Below are 22,516 nucleotides of genomic sequence, written 5' to 3'. Positions count from 1 at the left end.
CACTCAGTTGTGTCCAACTCTTTGTGACTCCATGGACTGTAGCCCACCAGGTCCCTCTGTCCATGGAATTCTCCAGTCCAGAGTACTGGAGTGGGTAGCCATTCACTTCTCCAGGGGATCTTCCCAGCCCAGGGATTGAACCTGTGTTTCCTGCACTGCAGGCAGATTCTTTACTGTCTGAACCACCAGAGAAGCCCTTTGGGGCTTTTTAAATTCCTGGTAACAGATAGTGGCATGTGGCTTACTCTGTAGCTCATAGCTTCAGTCAAATGCTGTGCCAGAATTCTGCACCATCCTGGGGATGGGGTGGGACTACAAACTCTCAGAGCTGGAGGGGTCCTGAGAAGCCCAGTAGGGTGGTTCCCAAACCTGGATGTGCCTTCACATCATCCCCGGCCATACTTTAAATATATATACAGGGACTTCCCTGGAGGTCCAGTGGCTAAGGCTCTCTGCTCCCGAGGCAGGGGGCCGGGTTGGATCCCTGGTCAGGGAACTAGATCACACGAGCCACGCCTAAGAGTTCACAAAGCCACAACTAAAGATCTGTGTGCTGCAATGAAGACCCAGTGTAGCTAAATAAATAGGTAATAAATATTTTTAAAAGTACGTGTATATACATATATACACACACACACAGATTCTTGCCCTTACCACTTTTGCCCCAGAGATTCTGATCCAGCAGCTGAGGGTGGGGGGTCCCCCAAAAGTGTATTTTTGAAATTCCATCGAGGCTTAAACAGGTTGGGGGAGCAGGGTTCTAACCCAAGCTGTTTATTGTGCAGGTGGTAAAACAGATACCAAGAAAAGAAAACAGAAGCACGTGGCTCTGGAGCCTGGCCTTGCTTCCCGCTTCTCAGGAGAAGAAATTTCTCTGGCAGGAGGTCTGCCATCACCCCGCTCCCAAACCTGTACCCCCTCACATGTCCACTCTTGGTCCTCCCATCCTCCTGCCTCCTTCCTCCTCCCCGGGCCTGAGGACCTGTTCCCCCGCAGTCCAGACTCCATCTTCTGCTTTCCCAGGGACCTCTCTCTCTCCATCTGTGCGTCTTCTCTCGTTCGTGTTCGGCTGCTCTTTCCCAACTAGACTCTTCGCATGGGACTTCTAAGCAAACTCTGGTCTCTGTCATTTAAAGCGAACAGCAGAAAACCCTTTCCATCTATGTTGGTTGGGTCCTCAGGGTAGCAGTGGCCTGGCCCGGTATCCCCACCCTGCTTTGTCACTGGTGGGGGACGCCCAGGAAGAGTGTATCCCTGGCTCCAAGGTGCTACAGATGGAGGCTGTCAGCTGATTGCACTCAGTGGGGCTCATCAGCTCCTCTCTTGCAGGGAGATCCGAGCAGAGCCTTGGCATGGCTGCCCCCAGCCTCCAGGTCCCCTCCAGCTGCTGCCCCTCCCTCTGCTCCCCATCACAGCCAAATCTCCCCCCAAAGCCATCTGCTTACCCACCTTCTTTTTTTTTTTTTTAACCTCTCACTCAGTTGGCTTCAGTCTGCTTTTGGTCCTTAGCACGCCAAGCACCAAATCCTTCCTTAGGTTAACAATGAAGGCATGCTTCTCCCCTTAAGGGGCACGACCGTGTCCCTTCTGCTCTCTCAGGACTGGAACATCTTCTCATGGCCCTAGCCCGGCTAAGAATTCTATTACTGTGTAACGGGGCCGGGGGGCGTGGTGGGGGGGCAGTGCCAATGATGGTTTCTGCTCTAGTCATTGTGTTACCTGATACTGCAGAAGTGTTTTTTGGTTTTCATTTTAATTGAAGCATGGTTGCTTTACAATGCTGTGTTAGTTTCGGGCGTAGAGCAAGGTGACTCAGGTATATATGTTCTTTTGTTTTTGGCTGCACTGGGTTTTCATTGCTGCGAGAGCTTTTCTCTAGTTTGCAGAGAGCAGGGGCCACTCTCTAGCTGTGGTGTGTGGGCTCCTCATTGCGGTGGTTTCTCTTGATGCGCATGCTCCAGTCGTTGCAGCTCCCGGGCTCCGGGGCACAGGCTCAATTGTTGCGGCCCATGGGCTTGGTTTCCCCACGGCATATGCAATCTTCCCAGACCAGGAATTGAACCTGTGCCCCCTGCAGGCGGGACGGGTGGATTCTTGATCACTGGCCCACTTGGGAAGTCCTATATATATATTCTTTTTCAGATTCTTTTCTTCTACAGGTTATTACAAACTATTGAGTACGTTTTCTCAGAGGTGTCTGACACTCTATCGGTTAGATTGTTTTGGCTGTAATGCAAGATGCAAATCAAAGTTACTCAAAAAGAGGAGGTTTTTTCGCGTCACTTAGGAAGAAAGTGAAAGTGTTAGTCACTCAATCGTGTCCCACTCTTTTCGACCCCAGGGACTCTAACCCGCCAGGCTCCTTGCCATTTCCTCCTCTAGGGGATCTTCCTGACCCAGGGATCAAACTGAGGTCTCCTGCACTGCAGGCAGATTCTTTACTGTCTGAGCCACCAGGGAAGAGGGAAGGCCATTTCAGGACTGGCTAATTCAGTGGACGGACATCATCAGGGACCCAGGTCTATTCTGCCGTCTTCAGCGAGTTGCTCCTCCCTTTGGCTGGTTTCCCTTAAGACTCAAGATGGTGGCCTCGGTTCTGAGTAGCTCATGCAGATGACAATGTTCAGAGCCAGAAAAGAGGAAACATCACCACCTCGTGTCCTATCTTAAAAGCTTAGAAGACTTTCCCAGAAAACCCAGAAGAGAAATCCCCTCACGTCTCACTGGCCAGATCCAGTAACTTGCCCGTCGCAAAGCAGGATTGGCAAGTAGATGGGAGCCCTCGGCTCAGTGCTAGCCTTTTCCTCCATTCATACTCCTTGTCTAGGAAACTTTGAACAGGCTCTGGGTGTGCAATTTATTGGTTTTGAGTATACTCACAGAGTTGTACAATATCACTATTATCCAATTACGGAACATATTCACTACCCCGAAAGAAACCCTGTGCGCATTGTCAGTCAATCCCTTCTCCCCCTCCTCCAGCCCTTGGCAGCTGCTCATCTACATTCTATCCCTATGGATTTGCCCATTCGGGGACATTTCCGGGAAGTGAAGTCCTCTAATATGGGGCCTTCTGTGTTCTGCTCCTTTCACCTAGTATAGTCTTCAAAAGTCATTCCTGTCATAGCATGTATCTGTATTTTATCCCTTTTTATGGCTCAGTAATATTCCACTGTATGGGTATACCACCTAAATGAATAGAGATATTCCTATCTAGAATATGTAAGGAACTCTCAGAACTCAACATTAAACAAACTGAACACGCATACACACACAAAACCAATAATCCAATTAGATGATGGGCAAACCACAAAGAGACATTTCACCAAAGGAAGTATATGGGTGGCAAGGAGCACATGAAAGGTGTTTAACATCACCAGCCGTTAGGGAGATGCAAATTAAGCCTGGGATAAGCCATCACCACACACGTTTCAGAACTGCTAAAATAAATAGTGACAGTACCAAATGCTAACAAGGACGTGGAGAAATTGGATCCTTCATACGTTGCTGGTGGGTACGTAAAATGGTCCAGCCCTCTGGAAAATAGTTTAGCAGTTGCTTTAAAAATTGAACATATACTTAACGTATAGCTTAGGTAAGAAGAAAGTGAAAGTGTTAATCGCTCAGTCATGTCCAACTCTTTGCAGCCCCATGGATTGTAGCCCACCATGCTCCTCTGTCCATGGGATTTCTTCAGGCAAGAATACTGGAGTGGGTTGCCATGCCCTCCTCCAGGGGATCTTTCCAATCCAGGGATCGAACCCAGGTCTCCCACATTGCAGGCGGATTCTTTACCGTCTGTGCCACTAGGGAAGCCCAAGAATACTGTAATGGGTAGCCTGTCCCTTCTCCAGGGAATCTTCCCGACCCAGGAATTCAGCTGGGGTCTCCTGCACTGCAGGTGGGTTCTTTACCATCTGAGCTACCAGGGAAGCCAGGAGGGTTTCATGGGGCTTCCCTGTACATTTCTTTTCTTTTTAAGAAAATTTATTTATCTGGGTCTTAGTTGTGGTATGTGGGGTCTAGTTCCCTTGCCAGGGATTGAACCTGTGTCCCCTGCACTGGGAACACAAAGTCTTAGCCGTTGGATTACCAGTCCTTCCCTATACATTTCTTTGTAATTTCCTGTGAATCTATAATTAGTATTTCAACATAAGACATTTTTTTAAAAGTCATAGATGACTTACAAAAACAGTACAGATTACCCTTGCAAAATAAAAGCAAAAAAGTTTTTAGCACTTCTCAAAATGTATATGAAAATGGATTCTGACAAGGGGTTTTCCCTGGTGTGAGAAAGAGCAGGTGCCCAGGGGGTTGATTCACCGATTTACCTTCTCAAAGATCCTATGGAGGAGACTTCCCTGACCATCCAGTGGTTAGGAATTTCAAGCTTCCAATGCAGGGGACACAGGTTTGATCCCTAGTTGGGAAACTAAGATCCTGCATGCCGAGGGGTGAGGCCAAAAAAAAAAGATCCTTTGGAAGCAGCTGGGCTTGGCTGAATAGTAGGAAAACCTGGTGTGAGATGTGTGAGTAGATCTCCACGAGGGCCCCAAATTCTGGACCGCCTTTCCCGAGTGGAGCAGCTCTTCTGCCCCCTGGGAGGGTGGTGGCGTCCCAAAACTGTGATGACTCCGTTTAGGATAGTCATGACAAGAACTCCTAATTCGTTTCTTCTCTGTTTTTGGCTTGAGTGGCCTGTGGACCTTAGTTCCCAGACCGGGGATCAAACTCAGGCCCATGGTGTTGAAAGGGCACAGACCCTGAACGAACCACTGGCTGTTGCTGCTTGGTCGCTCTGTGAGACCCTGTTGACTGTAGCCCACCAGGCTCCTCTGTCCTTGGGATTCTCCAGGCAAGAACACTGGAGTGGGTTGCCCTTTCGTCCTCCAGGGAATCTTCCCGACCCAGGGATTGAACTCACATCGCCTGCACTGGCAGTCAGATTCTTTATCACTGAGCCACCTGGGAAGTCCCTTGACTACTAGACCACCAAGGAATTCCCCTGAGCACCTCCAACAGCCCCGCCTATTCAGAGGAAATCTGTCGCGTTAAATCATACAACGGCCCACATCACCCTTCCTTCTTGGTGTGTTTTTCTAGGCTCAAGTGGGAGTCCGTTGCAACATGTTGTTGGGAAATGAAAGTCCCATTGTGAGATACGTTTGCACAGTGACAAAATGCAGTTTCCACAGAATACCCGAAAATGAAATCAGAGGATAGAAGAGATAGGCCCTGTATCGCCCCCTTGAGTCACTGAAAGTTCATTCTTTGATCTTTCCATGGACTTCGGCCGGGAGCGTGTTTGGGGCAGCACTGGTGCTGATGGAGAGTTTGGAATGACCAGAAGTGGAGGCCATTATGTTTATCCAGCCCTTTGTTTCAGAAGCAGCCTAAGGGTTGCCAAGGCAAAAAGATCCCGAGGGATGTGCCTTGTATTGGGCAACCAATGGTGCAGAGGAAACTTCTGGCAGCAGCTGCCGCATTCTGAGAATCAAGCAGGCCCTCTTGGCTAGAAACTGGATTTTTTTTTTTTAATGAAATATTTTAAAACTATTTTATTTTATTTTTAAGCAGAAAAATATATTTAACAAAAAACTTACCATCTTAACTAGGTTTTTTTGTTTTGTTCTTTTTTTTTTTTTTTTCCTGGCTGTACCATGTGTGGTGCAGGATGTGGGAATCCAATCTTGGTTGCCCAACCAAGGCTCGAACTCATGTCCCCTGCAGTGGAAGTGCAGAGTCTTAACCACTGGACCACCAGGGAAGTCCCATCATATATACCTTTGGACCCAAAAATCCACTTCTCAGAATTGATCCTAAAGAAATATCTAAGCAGATACGGAAAGATAGATGGACAAGGAAGTTCTAGTGTAACAGCAGAAAAAGTTACAACCATCCATGTGTTCAGCATGAGGACATTGGTGGATAAATTGTGGTTACCTCTGTACAGTGCTGTTCTAGACAGCCATCAAAAAGAATGGAGTGCTTTTCAGCATGAAAAATGTCCTCCACATGTTATAAGAAAAAGCAAATTGTGGAACAGTGTAGAATATAATCCCCATTTAAAGTGCATGTTTAAAATAATCTTTTAGAATAATTTTAGGTTTACAGAGAAATTGCCAAAATAGTACACAGATTCCTATAAATTCTTCACCTAGTTTCCCATAATGTTAAGAATCTTACACAACCACAACACGTTGGTCAAAACCGAGAAATTAACATCGGTGCGTTAATATTAACCAGTCTTTATTTGAATATACCACGTTTCCCACTAATGTCTTTTTTTTCTGTTCCAGGATCCAATCTAGGACACAACATTGCATATAGTAAGTGTATTTTTAAGTGATTTTTATACACATAGAAAAATTGTCTGGAAGGAGTCATTACAAACTGGTAACAACAGTTGGGGGTGGGAGATGTATTTCATTTTCCCTTTAGACACATTTTTCTTTTTTTTCCACACCAAGAGGCTTGTGGGATCTTAGTTCTATGACCAGTCCTTAGCAGTGAGAGTCCTAACCACTAGACCACCAAGGAATTTCCAACACTATTTTTAAAGGTAATTTTTAACACTCTGTAATTAAAAGCCAAAACATTGTACAAAAATCCATTTTTCTTAGCTGTGATCAAGGTGACACACTCAGGGACTTCCCTGGTGGTCCAATGGCTAAGATTCCACGCTCCTGATGCAAGAGGCCCAGGTTCGAACCCTGGTCAGGGGTCTAGATTCCATATTCTGCAACGAAGAGTTCATATGCTGCAACTAAAGATCCTGCATCCCTCATGCCACTAAAGAATAAATAAAGATCCTGCATGCCCCGACAAAGACTGACGATCCCACGTGCCACAATTAAGACCCAGGACAGCCAAATATATATGTGTGTGCGTACACACACACTAAAAAGGTCACTCATTCAGTCAAGTGGGCTGTAAATGTTGACACAATTTGACATTTAATAATGAAATAGTGAAAAGTTTTCCCGATCGGCTTGCTCTTTATACCCCTAAATCTCTCTCCATTTCTCCCAATGCACAAAGAAATGTGCCAAATCTCAGCCCGTCAGGGTCTCTCCAGCTAAAGTCTGGCTACAGAGTTCATGCAATGGCAGTAGTATCAGTGTTGCGTGTGTGTGTGTGTGTGTGTGTGTGTGGCAAATTTCAGCTGCCCCACAGTTCTCACTATTCTCAATCACACATCGGTTAGGTTGTCTTCCCAGGGTGACAGGTAGAAAGTCCTATATTTTAAAGCACCTATTGAGTACCTACTATGAATAGCTGGGGGAGACAGGCACATATCCATAAATCCCAACCCTTGTTTGTATTGGAGTTATTTATCTGGGCATGTCTACCTCCAGCCCATAACACAATTGTGTGGTATTGACTGAACTGACTTTATTGTAAAGTGTCAGAGAGACAGTAAAGGTTAGAGATAGAAGAACAGGAACTGGAGTCCGATTAATCTGCAATCAAATCTTTGGCTGTTCCCTGGCTGTGTGACCTTGGGCACCACTTGTCTGAGTCTTAGTTTGCACATCTGTGAAATGGGGCCAATGACACTTCCCTAGATGGGTATAAGGATTAGGGTACTCAGCCTGGTCCCTGTGTATTATGAATACATGGTGAATGGTAATTATTTTTATTATAGCTATTTTATTATTATTTATGAAAGTGCCCCTAAAAATGTCACCTTTCTCATAATTTGTGCTTTTTTGTGGAGGGAGGGCATGGGGTCATATTTAGGAAATACCCTTCACCTCACTCTGCCCTGCGAGGTTGTATTTCCTTCTAAATGTCTTAATTTTTGTTCTTTCACATTCAGCTTTTTAATTTCTCTAGGACTCATTTTTATGTATGAGATAGAAATCCAATTTCCCCCCCATATGGATAATACTTGTCACAGCTCCTATCACTGAGCGGCCCATCTGTTCCCCTTGTCGTGCATCATATTTCCACATATGCAAGTGGCTGTTTTGGGCTCTCTTGTCTATTCCACTGTACTTTTTTTTGTCCTAACAGCACCCTGCCTTCATTACCATGGCTCTATAATACATCTTTGTATCTGTTAGGGTGTGTCTCTCACATTGTTCTTTTTCTTCAAAAGTCTTGCTTTACGGCCAAGTAAAGGGCCAACTCAGCCTTTCTATATAAATTTTAGATTAGTTTTGTTAAGTCACACACACACACTCATGCACACACATGCACTCACATACACAACCTGTTGGGATTTTGATAGAGCTTACAAATTAATTTTGGGAGAACTGATATCTTTGAGACTGCATTTCCCACCCATGAATATGGAATCTCTAATTAGATTATATTCTTTGGTGATTTTCATAAATTATTCCTCAAAAATCTTACACATCTTTTTGTTTTCTTCATATTTTGTTTCAGGCATTGCTTTTGGAAACTGGTTAACAGCCTTCTTCTGAAAACAGATCCCGATTATCCTCTCTTTCACTTGAATCTGACCTAGAAAGGGTTTATTTTTAATCTTATTTTGAAATCCTCTTTACCCTTTACCCATATAGAGCAAATATGAACATTTTGCTATATAAGCTTTCTTTCTGTATATATGTAATATGTGTATATATGTAATTTGCTATATATTACATATTTATCCATATACATGCACACGTATGTATACATGTACATGTGTTTTCACATACACACGTCTATTTACACATACATAACCTTTTCCTAAACACCAGGCATCAGGACTTCCCTGGCAGTCCAGTCAGTGGTTAAGACTCCACGCTTCCAACGCAGGGGGCTTGGGTTCGATCCCTCGTCTTGGAAATAAGATCACACATGACTTGGGGCAAAAGAAAAGAGAAAAACCCCACTGGGCATCATCTCTTCTCATGAGGAGGCACATGATGTCCTTTTATCCCACTAAATATAGTGTTTATTCGACTAATGGTTAACTCTGACAACGTGGCTAAAGTGCTATTTGCCAGATGTATCCACTGTAAAGGGGCTTCCCAGGTGGCTAAGTGATAAAGGATCTGCCTGCCCATGCAGGAGACCCTGGTTTGATTCCAGGATCGGGAAGATCCCCTGGAGAAGGGAAAGGCTATCCACTCCAATATTCTGGCCTGGAGAATTCCATGGACTGAATAGTCCACGGGGTCACAAAGAGTTGGGCACGACTGAGCGACTTTCACTTTCACTTTCATTGAAAGTTTTAGAAGAATTAACTTTGGCCTCCCCATGGGGCATGTGGGATCCTAGTTCCCTGACCAGGGATTGAACCCCAGCCCTCGGCAGTGAGAGGCTGAGTCCTAACCACTAAGCTACCAGTGAATCTGTCTCATAGGATATTTTTAAAGTCTTATTTATTTAGCTCTGTCAGGTGTTAGTTGCGGGGCACATGCTCAGTAGTTGCAGCACATGGGCTTAGCTTCCCAGAGACATGTGGGATCTTAGTTCCTTGACCGGGGATCGAACCCACGTCCTTTGCTTTGCAGGGCAGAGTCTTAATCACTGGACCACCAGGGAAGTGCCCTATCGCAGGATATTGAATGCAGCTCCCTGTGCTTACAATAGGGCCTTGTTGCTTCCCATTTCTTTCTTTGTGTTTGTCGCGCCATGTGGCCTGCGGGATCTTAGTTCTCTGACTAGAGACTGAACAGCGGACCCACAGTAATGACAGTGCCGAGTCCTAACCCCTGGACTGCCAGGGGATTCCCTGTTTCCCATTCTGCATGTCATCGCTTGCATCTGCTAATCCCAAGCTCCTAATCCATCCCTTCCCCACCCACCATTAGCTGATTGTTAACCTGCACTAATACTTCTTGCCTGCATCTGTTACTACTGTGATGATTGCAAATGGTTATTTTCTGAATCTGTTTCTCCTTTACAATCATTCGTCTCCATTGTACTATAAGGAAGTCTCCCTTTTTATGGAAAAAGCTTACTCATTTGTGTGTTTTTAGCTTCTGCACGAACACTCATGAATTCTTATTTTTTTCAATGTGCTGTCTTATTGTCTTCATTCATTCTGGTGGACAGTTGTCCCCAGGTGGGCCAGTTCCCACAACCCTACCCCATTCATTTGGCTCCTATGTTCTTCTGACACATCCTTATCATTTTGTGAGCTTTTTTTTTTTTTGCATAACAAGATGTTCCAGATTCACCCTGTACTTTCCCGGCCCCAGTCCTGGAATCAGCCATTTCTCCAAGGAGACTTGAGTCCTGCATTTAAAGAGGAATAGTATTTTAGAAACCACTATGGGCTTTGGGCTTCCCAGGTGGCTCAGCAGTAAAGAATCCAGCTGCAGTGCTGGAGACGTGGGTTCCATCCATGGGTCGAGACATCCCCTGAGCAACCGACTCTAGTATTCTTGCCTGGTAAAGCCCATGGACAGAAAAGCCTGGCAGGCTACAGCCCATGAGGGTCCCAAAAGAATCAGACACGACTTAGCGACTAAAGCAACATTACGACATCCGGGCTTTAAAAAGTTTTAAGTAAGGGAAAATGCTCGGAGCTGATGGCGCCGCTTTGGTGCATTTTGGCCGCCAGGGGGCAGCACTTCTCAGAAAAAATGTAAAGGGTCCAGAATCTGATCTGGTTGGTATGGTGGGGCTGGACTGGCCATGCTCCCAGGGGTGCTGTCTCTGGTCCTTGTTCTGAAAAACAGCAATACACATGCTCACCACCACCCGTGTGCATATAGACTCTCACCCAGACTCCCCGTACACTCACCAATTCTTATCTATTTTTCCCCTGAAGCCCTCCATGCTATGATATGCTTAGTTGCTCAGTCACGTCCGACTCTGCGACCCCATGGACTGTAGCCCTCCAAGCTCCTCTGTCCATGGGGATTCTCCAGGCAAGAATACTGGAGTGGGTTACCATGCCCTCCTCCAGGGGATCTTCCAGACCCAGGCATCGAACCCAGGTCTCCCGCATTGCAGAAGGATTCTTTACCAACTGAGCCACCAGGGAAGCCCTCTAAAGGGGGTTAACTCCAAGGCGGAGAGGGGCCGATGGCTTCAGGGATGCCCTCCCTGGTCGCTCATCCCGTCAACCCCACCCTACTCCCAGCACAATCTGAGAACACAGCTGTGGGACTGAGGGGTCCCTTTCCCAGCAGAGGACACAGTCTCTCCAGCTAGCTGTCCCTCAGGGGCCTCAGGCCACAGCTGGCTCTCTGCCTGTGGGCCTGCTAGGCAGGAAACCCAGGTGGTTTCTGCTGTGGTGGGCAGGCCGCCCAGGCAAGCTTGGAGCTTGAGCTCTCATCTGCTTCTCTCCCACCACACCCCCACCTGTGTTGATCAAGTCAGAGGAAGTGGTGGGGGTAATCTCTCCCCTTCATTTATTTTCCCACAAGTTTATTAACAAAAACACACACGTTTATTAACAAAATAACAAGTTTATTAACACAAAAACAAAAAACACCTAGGAAGTATATACTTAAGCAACTTACAAGTATGGTTCAATCCCTTCAGTTAGTGTTAGTTGCTTGGTCGTGTCCAACTTTTTGCAACCCTGTGGACTGTAGCTCAGATTCTTTACTATCTGAGCCACTAGGGAATTAGAAGCAAGCATTTACAAGAGCACACACTTCCGGTGGTAGAGAAACCACCTGCCAATGCAGAGACATGAGACTGTGGCCGGTTGCATCCCTGGGTTGGGAAGATCCCCTGGAGGAGGGCACGGCAACCCACTCCAGTATTCTCACCTGGAGAATCCCCTGGACAGAGGAGCCTTGCGGGCTACAGCCCATGGGGTTGCAAAGAGTCGGACTGAAGCGACTTGGCAAGCACGCCTGCACTTCTGGTGCCAAAAGCTCAGCTGCTCTCTACACCAGTGCTGGATCAGATCGCAGAGACAGAGTTCTGGGCGAGGGAGAACAGGATAACTTTGTTACTTTTCCAGACAAAGGGGGAGAAAGGGGTATTGTGGGCTAATACCCTCAAAACCGTGTGTCCCCCCTCTTGGAGAAGGCAGTGAAAAATTTTATAGTAATTGTTCAAAGCAGGCATGATCAGCTCGTGGACATTCTTCTTGGGTTGGTGAGGCACGTAGGAGTCAGCATCATCAACCTTCAGGTCCAAATGGTCTGGGGTCTATGTGCTTGAGGGCAGCACACCATTGGTAATTGTTAACTTCTCCCACCTGGAGGGGCTTTCAGTATCTGCAAAATAGCTCAAAGATACTGTTGTGTGTACCCATTCATGGGGAAAGGGCACCTTGCCCCAAGGCTGCTCTTGACTGTTTCTCCCTGGTCTCAAATCCCCTCCCTTCCCTAATTAACAAGTGCTTGAATCTGCCCATTGGAACCCAGGGAAGGGCATGGGGGCTGAATGAAGGCTGTCTCCTGAAATCAAAGAAATGGGGGATACAGAAAGCCTTTTTGTCCAGGAGCCCCACAGCGCCCTGCTTGGTATCACTTCTGCCCCTAGGAATTTAACGCCGTGACTATTTTGAGTTCTTTCTCTCCTCTTGAAGGAATCTCACCCAGACCTGGAAAGGAGTAGGCCGTGAGGAAGGGCTCACCCTGTCTGTCTGTCCTTCTCCACCTCCCCAACCAGGACCGGTGCAGTAGCCCCCCTGACTCTTGTCTTCAGACCTACCCTTCCCCAACTAGAGCTGGCCAGATCACTCATCTTCCCCACCCTACCTCTCTCACCAAGAATAAAGTCCAGCATCTCAGCCTAGCACCTTTAGGATCCTGCCCCAATTTACTTCCCCAGCCCCCTAAACTGTCACTCTGGCCCCTAGGGGCCTGAGGCTCCAGCAGCTCTGAGTTCCTGAGGTTTTCCCTCAAGTCTACCCAGTGCCCTGTCTACACCTCTGTTCACACAGATCCCTCTGCCTGAACTGCCCTTCCCTGCTACCTCCTATGCAGTTGAGCAGCAAGGACTTCCCTGGTGGTCCAGCGGCTAATACGCCATGCTCCCAATACAGGGGGCCCAAGTTCGATCCCTGGTCAGGGAACTAGATCCTGTATGCCACGACTAAAGATCCCACGTGCCACAACCAAGACCTGGTGCAGCCAAATAAATAAATTTCGAAAAACGCAATCTTATAAAAAAAATAAAGTTGAGCAGCAGCCCACAACATTCCCTGGCCTCCTAATGATACCATGGTTTCTCTGCTTGGAAAGAGCTCCCATCTCTGATAAAATTCTCCTCATCCTTAATCAATCCTTAGTCAAGGGCTTTCTCCTGGTCTCCCCCAGTAATCCAGGCTTCCCAGGTGGCACAGTGGGAAAGAATATGCATCCAATGCAGGAGACGTGAGAGACGTGGGTTTGATCCCTGAGTCGGGACGATCCCCTGGAGAAGGAAATGGCAACCCACTCCAGTCTTCTTGCCTGGAGAATCCCACGGACAGAGGAGCCTGGTGGGCTACAGTCCATGGGGTTGAAAAGAGTCAGACACGACTGAGCAACCCACACACGCCCCTCTAAGGATCCAGGGTAGCTCTTAGCTCCCTCTCTAGGTGACGAGGGAAAGGCCAGCAAAGGGTGGAAGGAGGGAAGGGGTGAGAAGCTATGTCTGACCAGGCTACCAGCTGATGCTTCCCAAAGCTTAATGTGAATACAGATCACCTGGGGACAGAGAGGGAGACCGGTCCTGACTTAGGCGGCCTGGGCTGTGTCAGAGAGTCTGCGCTTCTCTCTTTCTTTGGCCTGCCCGCGGTGCCTGCGGGATCTTAGCTCCTCTATCTGGGGTTGAAGCCATCCCCCCCTCAGTGGAAGCATGCCTTCCTGACCACTGGCCACCAGAGAAGTCCCAGAGCCTGCCTTTGAACAAGCTCCCAGGTGAGGCCGGTGCTGCGGGCCCGGGGGCCACTTTGAGCATCAGGGGCCTGGCCCACTTGATTGGCTGGGGAAGAGGGGCAGTTGGGAGCCCAGGTGTGAGTGGCCGTCATCAGGGGTATAAGACAGTGGGTGGCGCCTGCCCAGGAGTCGCAGTAGGTGGGAGTGGCTTCGTGGGCGCCATGGGGCCGCGCTCTAGGCTGTTCCTCTGCTTTCTGCTCTGGGGAAGCACGGAGCTCTGCAGCCCCCAGCCCTTCTGGGATGATGAAACCGAGCGCTTCAGGCCATCGAAGCCGCCCACCGTGATGGTGGAGTGTCAGGAGGCCCAGCTGGTGGTCACGGTCGACAAAGACCTTTTCGGCACCGGGAAGCTCATCCGGCCTGCGGACCTCACCCTGGGCCCCGACAACTGTGAGCCGCTGGCCTCCGCGGACACGGATGGCGTGGTTAGGTTTGCGGTCGGGCTGCACGAGTGTGGCAACATCTTGCAGGTGAGGCTTGGCACCCCCTCGGCAGCCCCAGCTTTGGTGGGATGACACGGGAGGGGGCCGGTGATGTAGAGTGTGGGTGCAAGGTGGGGCTGGGGTGGATCCCTTTCATGTGGGGGAGCTGGGTGGGTGGAGACGCTGAGACCTGAAGCCGGGCCTTGGTGGCGCTGGGGTGGGGGAGTTCTGCCTCTAGGTGCCAAAATTGGGGAGGTGGGTGGAGAGCAGGGGTGGCAGTGCATTTTGTGCCAGACCGGGCACCTCCCGCTCTGATTCCTGAGGACTTCTAACCCCTAAGGGGCAACCAGAAGACATATAGTCAACATAGGTGCGGGGGCGTGCGTGATGGGATACTCTGCAGGTACCCAGTGCTTTCATGGGGCCCTAGAAAGTTGTATGGAAGAGGTGAATTTTGAAACCTCAGAAAAGCCCAGAAGTCATCACAGGGGAAAAAAAAACCTATTTTGGCGTCCCTCATTCATGTTAATGGCTTTGAAGCCTTGCGTTGAAAGTTGTCTCAGGGTCAAAGGGCAGGGTCAAAGGGCATCGTGGTTGAAGAGGCTCAAAGTATGTGTCCTGTGGGGGCAGTCTCAAATGGGGGTGTGTGTGCAGGGGGAAAGCTGAGTAATTCAGGCCAGACAGCACCCCTAAGGAGAGGGGGAGGGGCAGAGCCTGGGTAGGAGGGCCCTCTTAGCAAGGGCCGGGTGCACAATTCCTGGATCAGCTTCCTGCTGCCCCTCAGAGTCTGTCCTCCCCTCCCTTACGCCCCTGACCCAGCTGGCCCTTGGACTCTGGTCTCAGTTTGGTTAGGGGCAGGGCAAGTTCAGCCCCTGGAGTCCTCCTCGGGAGCTCTGGTCTCAGGGTGGTCCCCAGGGCTGAACTTGAAGCCACCTGGACCTCATTTGCCTGGGGAGAACTTAGGCAAGCCAGAGCTGCTCAGAGTTAAGGAATTATCCTAACCTAGTAACTCCCAGTCTTAGGGCATCAGAGTCACCTGGGGAGTGGTTAGAACTCCTGGTTCCCATATTCCATCTGAAATTGGGATGGAAGTGGGGGCAGACGTCATTATCTGTAAGATTCCCCTATGCCTCCACCGTGGAGCATAGCTGGGCAGCTTGCCCGGTCTCCCAGATGAGAATCACGTGGGAAAAATCACGTGGGGTTCCGGCGGCTTGCGGGGAACACCCCCTGCTCTGACCCTGGGGACCCTGCTTGCTTTAATGTTGCTCCACTGTCCTGACTTCTTTCCTGTTGGACAAGGAGCCCCACATTTTCCCTTTGCACCGAGTCCCACAAATATGCAGCTTCTCCACATGGGGACTCGCTAATGGACAGCTAGGACTCACTCCTGAAGTTTGAGCGGTGAGGGCGGGCTGGGCAGCTGCTTGTTGGGAGGGGGTTGTTGGGAGAAGATGCAAATTGCCCAGCAGCACCTGCTGGTGCTCTTCCGGCCTTGGGCAGCCACAAAACCAGCTTCCCCCTCTGCGAGATGAGCGTGAGAATAAGTCAGAAGAAGGAGGGTGAGTTAGGTGGTAACCGCTGTGGCAGTGAGTTGAAATTCCTGGAACTTTCTAGCCTCTTCCTGGGGGCCTTCTTGGGCCCCTGGCATTCCCTGGAAAAGGAAATGGTGTATGTGACTCGGGGTGGGGGGCAGCAGTTTGAGACGGGTGCTCACACCCAAGGCCTCTGGTCACAGGGTGCTGCTTGCTGGTGACACGGAGCTGGTCCAGACCCCCGGGGAAGTGTCACTGTTTTGCGGTGAAATGAGGTGCGAAGCGGGGTGCCTGTGCAGGCCCTCCCATGGGTCAGCAAAGTGGGCTTTGAGCCCAGGGCCTGTGTTCTCTCCACCTCCAGCAGCCCTGGCCCCCCAGCCCCTTGCCGGGCACACCTGGGGCAGGTGATGCTGGTAGTTAACCCCTTCCTTTGCCTCAGGTGACCGACGATGCCCTGGTGTACAGCACCTTCCTGCTCCACAGCCCCCGCCCTGCAGGAAACCTGTCCATCCTGAGGACTAACCGCGTGGAGGTCCCAATCGAGTGCCACTACCCCAGGTCTGTGTGGCCGCCCCTGGCCCAGAGGCTCCTTGGCAAGCATGTCAGCCTCCTGGCAGCACCTGGCAGCGAGGCTGTGAGGACGGGGGAGGGGCTGGGGCTGTGGTCGCCGCCCTCAGTCCTGGTAGGGGTGGCCCTGTGGCCTCTGCTCGGAGCCCCTGAAACTGGCTGGGGCCACAGCTGCCTCCTGGGGGAAGCTGCAGGGCTGCCCTGCCCCCTCAGTTCAGAAAGGGTCGCTTGTTAGAGCAGAGGTGGGTTCCAAGCTCTGACCTTGACCATGACAACCTGCACTCTGTAGCTGAGTGAGGGTTGAGGAGGCCCCAGGATGAAGCACGTGCCTGTGACCTTGGAGCATTAAGCTTGGGGACCGGGTGACTGGCTTATAACTACAAGGCCTGGCCCTGTGTGCTGGGTTGAGTGCAGAGTAAGTTAAAGTCGCTCAGTTGTGTCCAACTCTATGCGACCCCATGAACTGTAGCCTGCCAGGCTCCTCTGTCCATGGAGTTCTCCAGGCAAGAATACCGAGTGGGTTGCCATTCCTTTCAAGAGATCTTCCCAACCCAGTGATCAAACCCAGGTCTCCCACATTGCAGGCGGATTCTTTGAGCCACCAGGGACACATAGAAAGGCTTTGAACTTGACTGTGATCTGGGAGGGAAGTGGTGTTGATTCAATGAAGGCACAAGGAACAAGGCATGTGTGGAAGGGCCTCCCCGGACGAGATCCGGGGGGGGCGGTGTTCAGGCAGGTGGGCAGACACACCCCAGAGGAGGAGAGTGTCTCTAGTAGGGCCCAGAGCCGCACGCCAGGTGTGGACAGCTGCTCGTTTCTTCCTAGGCACGGCAATGTGAGTAGCTGGGCCATCCAGCCCACCTGGGTGCCATTCAGGACCACGGTGTTCTCGGAGGAGAAGCTGGTTTTCTCTCTGCGCCTGATGGAGGGTGAGCAAAGTGGGCTGGGAGGGGGCAACTGTTAGGGATGGGGTGCTCTGGCAGGCTCTCACCCCCAGCGTGCCTTGCAGAGAACTGGAGCGCCGAGAAGATGACACCCACCTTCCAGCTGGGAGATAGAGCCCACCTCCAGGCCCAAGTCCACACCGGCAGCCACGTGCCCCTGCGACTGTTCGTGGACCACTGCGTGGCCACACTGACCCCGGACTGGAGCACCTCGCCTTACCACACCATCGTGGACTTCCACGGGTGAGGCTGGCCTGCCTCTCCGGGGACCCTTCTGGGATGTGACTTGCGTCACTTTCTCCATCTCTAACTGTGTTCACTTGCTCTCTTCAAAGCTGTCTCGTCGATGGTCTCACTGATGCCTCGTCTGCTTTCAAAGCACCTAGACCCAGACCAGAGATCCTCCAGTTCACAGTGGATGTGTTCCATTTTGCTAATGACTCCAGAAACATGGTAATGGCTTAATAGCCTGGAATAAGCCTGAATTCTTAGGGTCGGGCTGGCCAGGCTTCCTAAGCTGATGCTGTCACTCACGAGCTGTTCCCTTAAGCAGTGATCTGATAGTTCTGACCTATCCTAGTAACTTAGCAAATAAAGCCATGATCTCCAGTGAGATCTTTGGGAAAGCATAGGCCTTAAGAGACTGGTAGAAAATCCATGTGGGATGGAGTGAGAAAGTCCACGAAGGATGGAATGAGTCCGGGATCCTGGAAACAGAACAAGGTAGAGGGGACCCAGGGGACTCAGCTGACAGGTCACATCAGATGACATTGAGTATCTGGTGACCAGGTCACTGACATCATCTTCACCAAGGTCAACAGGACTGGAACCCAGATGGGGTGAGTAAAGGAGTTCATCAGAGCAGGTGCCTGCTTTTCTGGAGGGTTTCTAGAAGGGGCAAGGGAAGCAGGTGTGAACTTCTCATACTAGCTGGCCTCTCAAACTCGAACGTAGGCTAGATCAGTGACTTCTTGAACCCTGAGTTCATCAGCATCACCTGGAGGGTTTGTTGAACTAGACTGCTGAGCCCATACCCTCCAGGGTTTGGTTCAATAGACTTGGAGTGGAGCCTGGCACCTGCATTCCTAACAAGTCTTCAGGTGCGGTTGATGAACCACTAAGCTAGGAAGCTCAGCTTGACACTAAGGCGGGAGTGAGCTAAAATTCGGACCACATGTGATGACTGTGGCAGGAAGAATAGGTAGGACTGGCAGCTAGCCAGAAAGTGCTGGTAGACTCTTACAAACCAAGATGCTTTCATTTTTCAAATACTTACTTTTGGCTGCTGGGTCTTCGTTGTGGGCTCGTGGGCTCTAGAGTAGGGGGCATGGTAGTTGCGGCACACTGGCTTAGTTGCCCCGCAGCGTGTGGGACCTTCCCCGACCAGTGATCAGACCTGTGTCCCCTGCATTAGCAGGTAGATTCTTAACCGCTGCACCACCAGGGAAGCCCTCAAGTAGCTCTTAAGTGCATTTTCCTGAGATAGGAGCGGAAGGATGGGAATTCGGGATAGCTGGTCAAGAAGGAAGTGATTAAAGCAAGGATTTCCAGCTCTATCTCTTGTACTAACCACCTGGAAAGATCATCAAAATACTGATATTTAATCATCCCATATATTTTCACTTAACTGGGGTGGGGTCTGACATGAACTTTGCCATTCCATTAAAATCTAAAAATATGTGAAGGAGAAAGGATTTCAAAGCAAAGAGCTATGTACCTACCATCTAGGTTCTGTTAGTGTTTTATGCCATGCCTAGTCACTAGTGTCTATTTACAAATGCATCAAAAGCCATTTAAGTTCTCTAACAAGCAGCTAGGTTTACAGAGCACTGAGCCAGAGGCTCACGTGGCTGGGTGGCATTGAAAGGCGAGCAGTGGGAAATTTGTAGATGAGCACACAGGTGCTACTTCCTCACCTGAGAACAGAAGTTGTTTACTACAGCCAGTGATGAAAGGTGCAACTGAAGCTACTGGGTGTTGTCCTGAAGCTTTGTAATGGCAGGTCATGTGTTTGAATGGGGCTGGGGAGAAAGACGAGACGAGGGAAGGGTCCTGGTCCCCAGATCAATGACCTTGTGGGTCTTAGGGTAGAAGATCCTGGTTGGGGTAGGGTGTTGACCTCACAGATGGTCCGGGGGAAGGAGGAGATGAGGCTTCTCACAGGCGCTGGCCATCACGGCCGACACCTGAGCCAGCATCTGCATATCTGAAGATGGGGTGGTACCTAAGACCACAGGAGGATCTTGATCAAGGGAAGGCAACCTGACCTCTGGGAAGGCTCTCCCTCAAAGGTGGGCAGGTGGCTGGGCCAACTGTGGCTAGAGTACAGGGGAGATGGACTCTTACTCAACAGCTAATGAGGAACCTCTCAGGAGGCTCTGCGGCCCCAGTTAGCATCATCTGGGAAGAAGCTGAGGCTCAAGGCAATTCCTTTCCTGGAATAGGGATGCTAAAGGACCAGGAAGTGCTGCTCTGGGTTGTGAGAAGCAATGGAGTCAGATAGACAATCGGGAGTGCAGCCTGGCTGATTCAAGTTTCCGAAATAGTTTCCCTGCTGGTGCCTTCAGCCACTAGGTGGTGACCACAGCTTGTGGTTCTGTATGTCGAAGGCTTCAGGACGGGTAGCTGGCGTTCAAGTGCCTTGGCAGGGCGTGTGCATGGGGGGTGTGGGACCCCTAGAGTATGAGGGGGACCTCTGGTTGTGGATGCCTCCACCAAGAGGCCCTGGGCTGACCTGAGCTCTGGTCTTGTCAAAATTCCTCCCGTTCCAGCAGCCAAGTTGGATTCTGTTCCCACTGGGCTTGATTCCCTGTTCCTAAGGTTTTGATTTAATGAGGCCCTGGGAGTGAGACACGGCTGAGAGACTGGAGAAGTGTGAAAGAGACTAGGAACAAAGCTGATGGGTTGGGTTCTAATTCAGAATCCAATGTGCAACTTGCTCTGGACTTGTAGGCAAGCTGGTCTTTGAAGCTGCCTCCTTCTGTCTCTAAAGTGGGCTTCTGTCCTCAAAGGCTAAGGGTTATTGAAGAACTGGCTTACCAGTCACTGAGCTGCCTAGAACTTTGCCTGGTAATAGCTGCTTTTATTTCCAGATATATATCACCTGTCACCTGAAGGTCACTCCAGTTGACCGAGTCCCGGACCAACTAAACAAAGCATGTTCCTTCAGCAAGTCCTCCAACCGGTAAAGACACCAGACTGGGGTGGAAGACCAGCCACCCTTGCTCATGTTGATTTCTCCCAGTGTGCCCACTGTTAGCAAATTGCTTCCTGCAGGCAGCACAGCTGTCTAACTTCCTGTATTTCACTCTTAGGTGGTCCCCGGTTGAGGGCCCCACTGACATCTGTCGATGCTGTAGCAAGGGGCGCTGTGGCATTTCAGGCCGTTCCATGAGGCTGTCCCACCGGGAGGGCCAGCCTGTTCCCCGAAGAAGTCGCAGGCAAGGTAGGTCTCGGGAGGCTCCTTCTCTCAGAGGCACCAGCTGTTGCCTTAGGGTGACAGTCCTGTCCTTGTTCCCCATTTAAAGCTGCTTACCCCTAGGGGATGGCTTCCTGGGTGGCGCTAATGGTAAAGAAACTGCCTGCCAATGCAACAGACATAAAAGACATGGATTCTATCCCTGGGTCAGGAAGATCCCCTTGAGGAGGGCATGGCAAGCCACTCCAGTATTCTTGCCTGGAGAACCCATGGACAGAGGAACCTGGCAGGCTAGTCCATGGGGTCCCAAATAGTCAAACCCTACTGAAGGGACTTAATATGTATTTCTAGGGGATACCATCTCAGAGCTAAGCGGGAGAGGCTCCAAGCCCCCACCTGATGTTGGCCAGGGCCATTCTGCAGTCATCCTGGAGTCCTGACACACAGGGGGTTATTGTTAAGTTGCTCAGTCGGGTCCAACTCTTTGCAACCCCATGGACTATAACCCGCCAGGCTCCTCTGTCCGTGGGATTTCCCAGGCAAGAATACTGGAGTGGGGAGCCATGCCTTAACCCATGTCTCCTGCGTTGGCTAGAGATTCTTCACTGCTGAGCCACCAGGGCAGCCCATAATCTCAGGTCTGGGAGACTAATGCAGCTGCTAGAACTAAACCTACTGGTTCAGCCCGTTGAGCAGAACAAAACCCCTCACCTGATTCCTGGCCCGGGGACTCGGTTAACCCTCGGATGTCTTGTCTTTCAGTGACGGAGGAAGCAGACGTCACAGTGGGGCCGTTGATCTTCCTGGGGAAGATGAATGACCGTGGCGTGGAAGGGCCCACCTCCTCTCCCCCTCTGCTGATGCTGGGCTTAGGCCTGGCTACTGTGATGACCTTGACTCTGGCTGCTGTTGTCCTGGGTCTCACTGGGAGGCGTCGGGCTGCTTCTCACCCCATGTGCCCTGTGTCTGCTTCCCAATAAAAGAAGAAAGTGAACTTGGTGTGGAGCAGTGACTAGATGAGGGTGAATTGGGAGTGGCTGTGTAGGGGCGGAGGGCAGACAATAACAGAGTCATGGGTTCAAACAGTGAAATCGAAGTACCACTGTCTTTATGAGGCTATATGGGCTTGTCTGGTGGCTCAGTGGTAAAAACTCCGCCTGCCAATGCATCCATCAATCCCTGGGTTGGGAAGATCTCCTGGAGGGGAAGGTATGGCTGTCCGCTCCAGTATTCTTGCCGGGAGAATCCCATAGACAGAGGAGCCTGGCGGACTACAGTTCATGAGGTTGCAAAAGAGTCTATAACACAACTTGGCGAGTAAACAAGGAAGAGGAGAGAGGCCGGGATTGGTGAAGACAAGCCTGTGTTTTCCTGGCTTTGGGCAACTCGTCCTTCCTCAGTCCAAGGCTCGCTTGTTCAGGGGCCACTATAACCCTATGTCTCCAGTGAGCCCAAAATGAGAGAGGTTGGAGGCTGAAGTGGGGTGGGCCCTGCCCCACTTCTAGGCTGGCAGGGGGTCCTGGTTCTGGGCCCCATGGATCTGGTGCAAGGAGGAAAGGACTTCTAGTCTTTCTCTAGTGGCAGCTGGCAGAAAGCCACATGTCTGTGGGCTAGAAGCTCGAAGGCCATAGGTGATGGCCGTGGGCAGCGTCATCTTGAGAGCTGAAGCTGCTGTAGAGGAGCCCCTCTGGGGTATGGGGTTGCTGTGGTCTCAGCTCACTTCGGTCACTCAGTTGTGTCCAGCTCTTTGTGATCCCATGGACTGCAGCACGCCAGGCCTCCCTGTCCATCACCAACTCCCGGAGCTTGCTCAAACTCATGTCCATTGAGTCGG

At 50.4% G+C, this 22,516-nt stretch overlaps 1 protein-coding gene across 1 annotated transcript; it reads left to right on the top strand.

Moving 5' to 3' along the window:
• Positions 1-13,954: 13,954 nt before the first annotated feature.
• ZP3 (zona pellucida glycoprotein 3) lies at positions 13,955-21,662 on the top strand. Its single transcript, XM_052636016.1, has 8 exons — positions 13,955-14,263; positions 16,190-16,308; positions 17,146-17,249; positions 17,330-17,507; positions 17,600-17,717; positions 20,357-20,448; positions 20,579-20,709; positions 21,445-21,662. The coding sequence occupies exons 1-8, from the start codon at positions 13,955-13,957 to the stop codon at positions 21,660-21,662; spliced, it is 1,269 nt and encodes a 422-aa protein (XP_052491976.1).
• The last annotated feature ends 854 nt before the right edge of the window (positions 21,663-22,516 follow it).

The sequence above is a fragment of the Budorcas taxicolor genome, chromosome 2 (genome assembly GCF_023091745.1).
Source record: "Budorcas taxicolor isolate Tak-1 chromosome 2, Takin1.1, whole genome shotgun sequence".
NCBI classification, from domain to species: domain Eukaryota; kingdom Metazoa; phylum Chordata; class Mammalia; order Artiodactyla; family Bovidae; genus Budorcas; species Budorcas taxicolor.
This window is presented reverse-complemented; position numbering and strand designations above follow the sequence as displayed.

What these genes read in the sequence shown, in the direction of transcription:
- ZP3 (XM_052636016.1), top strand. Translation starts at nt 13,955, where the DNA reads ATGGGGCCGCGCTCTAGGCTGTTCCTCTGCTTTCTGCTCTGGGGAAGC. An exon ending in TTCAGCAAGTCCTCCAACCG is followed by an intron (nt 20,449 to 20,578) that starts GTAAAGACACCA and finishes TTTCACTCTTAG; the next exon opens with GTGGTCCCCGGTTGAGGGCC. An exon ending in CCGAAGAAGTCGCAGGCAAG is followed by an intron (nt 20,710 to 21,444) that starts GTAGGTCTCGGG and finishes CTTGTCTTTCAG; the next exon opens with TGACGGAGGAAGCAGACGTC.